Source organism: Anoplopoma fimbria, chromosome 3 (genome assembly GCF_027596085.1).
Source record: "Anoplopoma fimbria isolate UVic2021 breed Golden Eagle Sablefish chromosome 3, Afim_UVic_2022, whole genome shotgun sequence".
NCBI lineage: Eukaryota > Metazoa > Chordata > Actinopteri > Perciformes > Anoplopomatidae > Anoplopoma > Anoplopoma fimbria.
Window position 1 is genome coordinate 2992264 of NC_072451.1, and position 9712 is coordinate 3001975.

General features: G+C 38.7%; 1 protein-coding gene across 2 annotated transcripts; it reads left to right on the top strand.

The window, feature by feature from the left end:
* The first annotated feature begins 1154 nt into the window (after positions 1-1154).
* On the top strand, positions 1155-8117 carry nol7 (nucleolar protein 7). Of its 2 annotated transcripts, none has more exons than XM_054624549.1 (8): positions 1155-1376; positions 1843-1903; positions 3185-3240; positions 3336-3361; positions 3484-3580; positions 3730-3851; positions 4702-4779; positions 5610-8117. In XM_054624549.1, exons 1-8 carry the CDS (start codon positions 1192-1194, stop codon positions 5681-5683), a joined length of 699 nt encoding a protein of 232 aa, XP_054480524.1. In that variant the 5' UTR covers positions 1155-1191; the 3' UTR covers positions 5684-8117. The 2 variants fall into 2 exon arrangements, with proteins under 2 accessions (XP_054480524.1, XP_054480533.1); XM_054624558.1 differs by having other exon boundaries at positions 3487-3580.
* Positions 8118-9712: the final 1595 nt, after the last annotated feature.

The following is a 9712-nucleotide window of genomic DNA, read 5'->3' on the forward strand; positions in this document are numbered from 1 at the left end:
CATAGTGTCACCTTTACATTTGTTTGTTTTGTCCAACCAACAGTACAATATACAGTACCAGTCAAAAGTGTATATATATATATATATATATATATATATATATATATATATATATATATATATATACAGTACCAGTCAAAAGTTTGGACACACCTTCTCATTCAACTACTTTGAAGAATGTAAAATATAAAACATATTCTGGTTTGTTGAGCATTTGTTTGTTTACCACATAATTCCATATGTGTTCCTTCATAGTTTGGATGTCTTCAATATTAATCTACAATGTAGAAAAAAAATGAAAAAAAAAATAAAGAAAAACCATTGAATGAGAAGCTGTGTCCAAACTTTTGACTGGTACTGTATAAAAAATATTAAAAAATACATTAAATTATTCAAAGGAAAAGCAGCAAATCTCCAAATTTGTGAAGCTGGAAGCATGAAATGTTTTTACATGAAAATAGACAATCAAAAAATGTTACCCGTTAATTATCATCTCAATCACCTAATTGATTAATTGACTATTGAGTTGTATAGTATGTGTATTTATTGTCTGTGTAGTTGTATAGTATGTGTATTTATTGTCTGTGTAGTTGTATAGTATGTGTATTTATTGTCTGTGTAGTTGTATAGTATGTGTATTTATTGTCTGTGTAGTTGTATAGTATGTGTATTTATTGTCTGTGTAGTTGTATAGTATGTGTATTTATTGTCTGTGTAGTTGTATAGTATGTGTATTTATTGTCTGTGTAGTTGTATAGTATGTGTATTTATTGTCTGTGTCTGTGTAGTTGTATAGTATGTGTATTTATTGTCTGTGTCTGTGTAGTTGAGCTGCTGCAACACTTGAATTTCCCCCATGGGGATCAATAAATAATAATAATAATAATAATAATAATAATAATAATAATAATAATAATAATAATAATAATAATAATAATAATAATAGTTTCAGCTGTACTTGGGGAGTTTAATTGACAACAAAAGATCATACTTTAATAATTAGTCTAACTTAAGTAAGTGAAGTAAAACTACAAATATGGTGTAGAAATAGAAATAGGCATGAAAATAAAAGACTAAAAGTAACCAGAATACTCAGTAAAAGCGCCTGGACCAATCACAGCGCGGAGGGGGCGTGGTCTGTTCGCGTTTCCTTGAGCGTCGCGGCGTGATGACGTCACCTGTGCAACCAACATGGCGAAGAAGCAACGTGGGAAGCCGTCTCCGGCCGCGAAGACGACGGATTCGGCCAAACAGACGGATAGTTTCAGCTTGGTGCTCGCATCCAGCGACGACGAGGCGCCAGAGGAGGTGACCTTCGAAGACTCGAAGGCGGAAGCTCTCCGGAGCGTGAGACAGGCGCTGGACGCGGCCAAAAGGTAGCGAACTACGGAGGCCGCGGAGCCAGACTCCGTTCAAAACGAACCGCTTTTTTGTCTTTTTCGATTCGCGGGCGGTTTAAAGACACTAACGCGAGTTTTTCGTTACATATTCTGATTCATCTGGTTGCACTCTTCACTTCGGCGTGCATATTTAGCACCGATCTGCTCAATTTAATAACAAAAATAGGTGGAATTGGCTCATGGCTTAACACCGCCTACGACCTACGTCATCATAATGCGTCATGTTTTTGCAGAAAAGCCTGAAAAGTTGTGTTAAGAGTTGTTGTTTGAAGCTTTATCAGTGCCGATGTGAAGAGTGCATCCAAAGAAGTTTATTTTGCATCTGGCCAAACTTTAAGACTTCTACATATGAGTGAAATCTTAAGTTCTCCCTTGTTTTTGACAATATGCAAATGAGGTTTGGTTGTACACTAAAGCATGGATCATCTTCATGTGTTTGCAGAGAAAAAGAGCTGCTGAAGGAGAAGAGAAGGAAGAGACAGGAACTGTTCCAGGAGCAGAAGGTCTGTGTGTCACACCCTAATAACTCTTCATTTATTGCATCCATACAGTATAAAGGTGTACATTAATATACCTGGGCAGGTATTAGAAAAGCCCTGTTTCATATTTAAGACATGTACATCTGGTTGTGACATTTGTCCCTCACACTCACTATTTATGTTTTAATAAACGTTTTGTGGTTTAAATAATGGAAAATCCAGTATTTTGCACATTGCTTTCCAGTCTATAGCTGATAAATCATTAAAAAAACCCACATATGTGTCAGTTTCAAATCTGAACCCTGATCTGAAATCTGTTCTAAACTTTAAAAAAAGAATCTAGAAACAAATGAATGAATCCATTTTGACTGAGCTTCTAGAGAATATACATTTTTGGAAATAATAGGACTTCATGCAAGTAAAATAAAAATAAACCCTAAAATAATTAATTTTTAAATCTAATGAATTAGTTAAATCATTTTTATTTATTTTTTTAAGATTTGCATGTTCAGAAGGAACCAATGGGCTCGGAGCTGAGAGCCACAGACAGGAAGTCAAAGTATCGAGAAGCCGATTGTAGGTTTCGGTCTTTTAATGGGACTTTTATGAAAATAAAAACGCATAATTCGACCTTGTAACCACAACGTAATCCAGTTTGAAGCTACGATTTGTTGTCATAATTTGTTATTTGTACCCCTGCAAGCTACACTCTGTGCCAGTAGTCTGTAAAGACGATGATCTGTCTCAATTTTTGAGCTTTGCTACAGTGACGTCCCGTCTCGTTCCACTTGGGCGTCCCCTCTCATGGGACTCCTGCTGCGGATAAAACACGACGGCGACATCGTTTCATCTCTTTCGGTCCGACCTCCAGCCCGTTTGTCGGAACGCGTTCTCACTTCCTATCTGCACCATATATACATAACCGCGGGTACAGGTCAGATCCACGGGGCAGCTGTTACTATGTCGTAAAGGATGGTGGCTTAAAAATACAATATTGTGCATCCATTTTTTACCCTGAGATATATTCAGTGCCAATAAATGCAAATTAACTCAACAAATGAAGAGCCACAACTAATGAGTTTCATCTTCAATTAATGTATTAATCCAGTGGTTAATTCATATTACGAGACGTAGGAGGAGAAGCAGATTTTCACAGCAGAATGTTGTATTTCTTTAGTTTTAAATTATTGATATTAAATAAATTGTCACAAGAGAAACTCTCTATTAAACTCTATTAAATTTCTCCCACTTTGAAATTAATAATGTGATTTTTGTAGTTGAATAAAGCTCCCTTCATTCCCACAGAAAAGAAAACTCTTACCGGCTGACGTGTTGGAGGAAATCGGCTCTGCTCTTTCAAAGTAAGTTTTCTGGTTGATTCTGAGGCGCTTTTATTTCTAAACATTCATCTCTGCTTCATGTTAATCACCTAAATGTGCTTTTTTTTTCCCTACAGGAAGCAGAAACAGCCTGCGGGTGAAGGTAAAGAAGCTCATTTCCTCCCTCACATTTTGAACATTTTAGATGAAACTCCTGCTAAGGTGAGCAGCAGAACTGGCTTCGGATCAGTGCGGCTTACGTTTTTTCTCCCGACGTTTCCTCAGCAGCTGAAGAGGAGGAGCCGGAGGAGGAGGGTGAAGAGGACGAGGGGAGGAAGAAGAAGAAAAGGAAGAGGAGCGGGAAACTGACACACGCCAGAAAGTATGTAAACGCACTTTAACACAGTTCAATTGAATGAATCAGTAAGAACGCACTCGCTGTAAAGCAGTTTAACCGGGCGCACAATCACCAGATGCATGGCTTTCTGTCCAGACTGAAGTCTAAACTTGTGTCTGTTTGTTATATTTCAGTCTGAAGGGAAACTACACCGTGACGACGGGGAAGGAGAGCACGTTGGCGTCCTCCCAGCAGCAGGCGGCCGAGGATTTCCTCCAGTCCAGACTGTACGGACCAGGAAGCTGCAGGACTACCAGTAAGAGGGCAAAGTTCTTAAGATATGATATGTGGCGACAAAGGGGGTCCGTCTAAGTCCACAGGCTCGTTTTGCATCTGTTGCTTCTCTGGCTGGATGTGACATTTGTCCCTCACACTCACTATTTATATGTTTTAATAAACGTTTTGTGGTTTAAATAATGGAAAATCCAGTATTTTGCACATTGCTTTCCAGTCTATAGCTGATAAATCATTAAAAAAAAAAACACGTGTCAGATCTGAAATCTGTTCTAAACTTTAAAAAAAGAATCTAGAAACAAATGAATGAATCCATTTTGACTGGGCTTCTAGAGAATATATATTTTGGAAATAATAGGACTTCATGCAAGTAAAATAAAAATAAACCCTAAAATAATTCATTTTTAAATCTAATGAATTAGTTAAATTAAGTTAATTTTAATTTTTTGTAAGATTTGCATGTTCAGAAGGAACCAATGGGCTCGGAGCTGAGAGCCACAGACAGGAAGTCAAAGTATCGAGAAACCGATTGTAGGTTTCGGTCTTTTAATGGGACTTTTATGAAAATAAAAACACATAATTCGACCTTGTAACCACAACGTAATCCAGTTTGAAGCTACGATTTGTTGTCATAATTTGTTATTTGTACCCCTGCAAGCTACACTCTGTGCCAGTAGTCTGTAAAGACGATGATCTGTCTCAATTTTTGAGCTTTGCTACAGTGACGTCCCGTCTCGTTCCACTTGGGCGTCCCCTCTCATGGGACTCCTGCTGCGGATAAAACACGACGGCGACATCGTTTCATCTCTTTCGGTCCGACCTCCAGCCCGTTTGTCGGAACGCGTTCTCACTTCATGTCCTTTTCCTTCCAGCTAACGAGATGCTCTCCCTCGAGAACAAGAAGGGGAAAAACAAAAGTGCAGCAGTGCAGTTTGTCAAGAAGGACTGGGGTGAGTTGAATAAACAAAGAATTTCTTTAACGTTACTGTGAGGAACTTTAAACTGGTTATGAATGTAATACTTATTTCTCTACATGACCTACTTAAATAAACAAGAACTGGTATTTTCTGAAGGGACTCTGGTGCTCGGAAACACTACCACTTTTGTCCACAGGGACCGCCAGAATCAGTTTATTTTATTAACTTTAACCCTCTGAACCCCAAACAGTTTCGGGGAGATTTTTGCTCCTGTCACATTTGACTTTCTTTGTCTTTGTTTTTCACCTAAATATATAATACGTTCTGTGTCTCTATGGAAACGGAACCATCACGGCTCGAAGTAGAGAGAACTCAGAAATGTAGTTTGTGCAGTGAAACAACTATAATGCCATAAATCATAAGTTGAATTTCTTGATAATTTATCTTGCAAACATTTGGAGACACTGGAATCTATATCAACATTTTTGCAAGTGTCACCAATGTTAGGGGAAAAATTCAGGCTCTGTGTTATAATCTTTAAACTATTAATTTTGATTTTTAAAAACCTCTCCTCGACTCTGAATCAATCATGGCTCAGAATTAAATGTTTTTTTTACAGAATCCGGTTACTTCAAACTCTTTACTGTTTTTTAGTTTCGTTTTAGCTGTTTTTTCCTGTATGAAGCGTTTGTGGCACATGATGTGTTCAAAGACCATTGGAAAGATGAAAATCTGACGATAAAGACGTGTTTTTTTTAACATCTTCTGGCTGTAATAAACAAAGTACTTTTAGGGTTGGTTTGAGGAAAACATGCTTTTCAATCCCACTAGTCTCTAATCACTCGTCTGCTCTGTCTCTTCAGCCTGTCAGGAAAAAGCCAAAGCAGAGAAGCTGAAGAAGAGGTGGATCCACAAGCAGCAGATTCCCTCCTGCTGAGCCGGTCGGAGCGACTGGACGTCTTTAACAAACCTCGACCCGGTCCAGTGGACTCCCTCTGCACGCAGAATTTAAACGGACTCAATCACAGATGAACCGCCAGATACGGCGAGGAAGACGTGATGCTAGCTCTGGACCCGGACTCGCTATCATATTGACTAAAAGGACACGACAGCAGCTCTGGCTCATTAGAGACGCTGACATAAAAAACTTTGTTGTGATCCGTGACGTTTCCACACATGTTAAGGGGGATTTTTTAAAATCTGTAACCTTAAACTCAAGTTATTTGTTTAGATTTATGAAAGATGCTCTTTTTGTTTAATAAAAGCTTGTTATACATTCATCTTTATTTTTTCAAGACTCTGAAAAAGCAGCTTGTGAGTCAAACTAAGTTTCTGTTCTGTTAATATTAGATTTTGATCATTTTTGTTTTTCCAGCAAGAATGCCAAACATTTGCTGTGAAGATTTGCTGTTTTTTTTTCTGTCATGAATCAGTGAAAACTTTCTGGGGTTTTTGGTCTGAAGCATCTTAAAGACATTACTTTGGGATCTTGTTAGTTAAAAGTTGCGTTTGTTACTATTTTCTGACATTTACAAGAAAATAATCATGAGTTGAGGCACTAATTGAGCCAGTCTCTTTGCTTCCGTCCTCCATTGTACCTGTTGGAAAGATCTGGATGTGATTATCTTTATAATAATAATTATGCCTTTATTAGTCCCACAATGGGGAAATTCAGTTCTCTGCATTTGACCCATCCTGGAGGAGCAGTGGGCTGCAATGAAGCGCCCGGGGAGCAATTTTGGGGTTAGGTGTCTCGCTCAAGGACACCACCTGTTGCCGGTAGAGGGGTTCGAACCACCAACCTTGTGGTTGCGGGTCAAGCGCTCTACCTCATGTGCCACAGCCGCCCCATTAGTACTGAATAGAAAGTCAAAAGATATTTTACTCAACTGAAATAAAAAATAATAAAGGCTAGAGGAGGCATAACTGCTTTCCCAATAAACAAAAAAACATTTTATTTTTAGATGCTCTGCCTGTTAGATTTTTCATGGGACCCCTCTGAGGTGTCACAGACCAAAAATTGGACCAAAAACACCGCTGTTATCTCTAAAATCATTTCTGTGTTTAATATCTAGGGTTTTTTGATCCAAGACAAAATAAGTGGGCCCTGACTGATTTATCATATTTATATTGGCTTACATGTGGTAGCTGCTTATTAACAAAATAATGAAATACTTGATTGCGTTATTTAAGAACGGTCACAATCAAGTTTGTCAATCAGAGGACACGGATACTTTTAACTGTAAAATGTCCGGCTTAGTGCAAATCTGAACTTTGATTATGAATTTATTTCTTAGACCAAATTAACAGGGGTTTTTTTGGGACACAAAAATTCAAAAAGCCCAAAAATCTAGTATTACTTAGGCTTTCATGCCACTTTGAGACATGAAAACTTGTGATTTTCAACATTTTCTCTCATTCTAGACAGATAAATGAATAATAAAAATAATAGTTGGTTGCCCATTATTAAAAAGGGAACAAGAAACTTCATCAACGTGGTTTAAAGGTGGAATCTTTTTCGGGCTTCGTATGTGTGATAGTGTGTACTTTACAGGATTCTCTTCAGACACATTTTTAGGATTAAGCGACAGACTTCTTCATGCAGCATCCAGACAAATGCCATCATCATTTTATCATGTTTTTAATATAAATCTTTTTCACCCTCACACAAATAGCACTTTTTTTTTTTTCTTTCTTCTTCTCCAAATGGACACACACACAGTCAGCAGTGGACAACTTACTGGTTGACATCTTTCCTTAAAAACACCGTGAACTGGCTAAAAGAAGGAGAAACAAAAAGAAGAAGAGACATCTAACTTGATCTTACCACCACTTTACTATGGCATGCATAGGTTTCAGACCGTACTCAGAAAAAGAGACAACAGACACTTTGTCTAAGAAGTTTTTCTAAACGATGCCGTGACTGCTTGCGACCCGGAAAATAAAAGAAAGAGGAACAAACCAAAAAAGGTACAGAAAAGCTCGGTTCCACCGTTTTCAAATGTCAACTACGGACCTCCTGGGAAAGAAATATTCGATAAACTAGAGGAAAAGATGGATGTCGTGTCTCGTGAAAAAGCCTCGGCCTTCCTGTTTGTTTGCTTGCAAGTGGCGAGCACGAATCACAGACTTCAAACACAGCTGCCACGTCGTCTCCGTAAACTATTTGGTTCTTTATGTTGTTAACAGTGCGGTTGACAATACAGAATATCTTTTTTTTTTTTCAAACAGTTTTTCTTGTTTTGTTTTCCTCCGTCGGTGAGAACAGAGAAGGACCCGGTATCAAAACGGACGCCTAGTGCTTCAGAGGGATTATGGGTATTTGGAGACTTGAGGTCTTTTCATACATTAATGCTTTTTTTTTTTTTTTTTATCAACAGCAGAAGAAAAAAAAAAAAAAAAAGTTAGAAATTAAAAACCAGACAGCAAAATGCTACCAGGGAGCAACTGAGGGTAAACTGGATTTAATAAAATCTGTCCAACGGAAAAATAAAACTACGATAAATGTCACTTCTGCTTCCCAACATTAGCAAACTGAAAATATAAGTGTTTTTTTTTGCAAAATAAAATCTGTGTACGTCTCCTTGGCGTTTGACATTCTATTTATTTTTCTGTAACGCCCTTCGCAGGAGTTCAGTGCAGCGCTGTTTTTTTTTTTTTTTTTTGAGGAGCTTTGAGATTGTTGGTTTACCGAAAAGGAGAAACCCCCAAAAAGATCCAACTGTTTCCTCGTTTTCGGCTCTTTGAACTGAGGCTTTAGTAACGTTAACCTCGTACACTACGTCACGCCGTGTCGAGATTCAAATCTACGCAGTAACAAAAGAAGCGCTGTGGTAACGGGTCTGCTCACTGCTGCAAGTTCTGACGCTGTTGTCATTTTAGCTTTTTTTTCTTTTCTTTTTTAAACCATTGCCACTTCTGGAGCTACGAAAAGAGAGAGGGCTTCCTTAGCATAAACCAGAACGAACGCAGTGCGCGGATACGAAAAGTAACATTTGAATGGGAATGAGTGACGACGTTAGCAAGCGAACTTACTCCCATTTACAGAGTAGTTAGCTTAGCTCGCTAGCTTCCACTTTGAGCGCAATTCAAACTTCTCAGAATTCAACAGGGGTCGGACATCTTAATCAATCGGACTTGTTGAAAAGGATAGAAACCTAAACTTGCGTAAACATATAGGGGCTTTAAAAAGGTGCTATATATGAGATTCGGAGCATTTCTTTTGCCTCTCAACATTGCTCGCAGCTAACAGCGCAAACTACGGCAACAGTGTTTACATGAGGGGGAAGCAGAGGGTGGGCACTACGCTTCCATGGCAACGGCGTTATCAGCTCAAACCGCCATATGAGCTATATATGCTATACGCTAACGTGCACCTAAAAGCCCGCGCTGCTATGTTAGCAAAGCAAGGACAAGCTCGGATTGCAACACACAGAGGGCCTTCATCCTCTGCTCAGATAGACATTACTCCACTTTATCTTCACATAGACGGTAGTTCGCTGCTGTATGAACGCTCCGACTCTCGTATATTGCACCTTTAAAGCTACATGGGTGTGATGTTTTGCAGTTCGGTAGCCGAAGTTGAAAGTACGTCCAATAAGAGGTTTGAAGCTTCGACATTTGTTTTCACAAAAATGTCCCCCAAAAATACTTATACTTATCCTCTGGAACATAAAAAGTGAATCTAATCGTCCCTTACACACAAAAGGAAGAACATTTAAATCTCATTTCAGCTTTAAATCAGATGCAGAGTACGTTTAGAGATCTGACTTCATAGCTGCTCAGTTTTGCCGTTGCTTGTTATTTGTTTTTTCTGGTTTGAAAAGCCCGTCGCTGTGCTGCTAAATGGAAGGGGGGGCATTGGTTGGAACTTCCCATTTTAAAACCGAGGAGGAGGAACAAAGGGACATTCTAGCTCCTGAGTTCTTTGTGGCTCGAGGGATTAGCATAGACATCGATACGAAAA

Excerpts from the sequence above, each read along its gene's own strand:
- nol7 (XM_054624549.1), top strand. The coding sequence starts at position 1,192 with ATGGCGAAGAAGCAACGTGGGAAGCCGTCTCCGGCCGCGAAGACGACG. Across the intron at positions 3,581-3,729 it reads AAACTGACACACGCCAGAAA|TCTGAAGGGAAACTACACCG; the intron begins GTATGTAAACGC and ends GTTATATTTCAG. Across the intron at positions 4,780-5,609 it reads GTTTGTCAAGAAGGACTGGG|CCTGTCAGGAAAAAGCCAAA; the intron begins GTGAGTTGAATA and ends CTGTCTCTTCAG.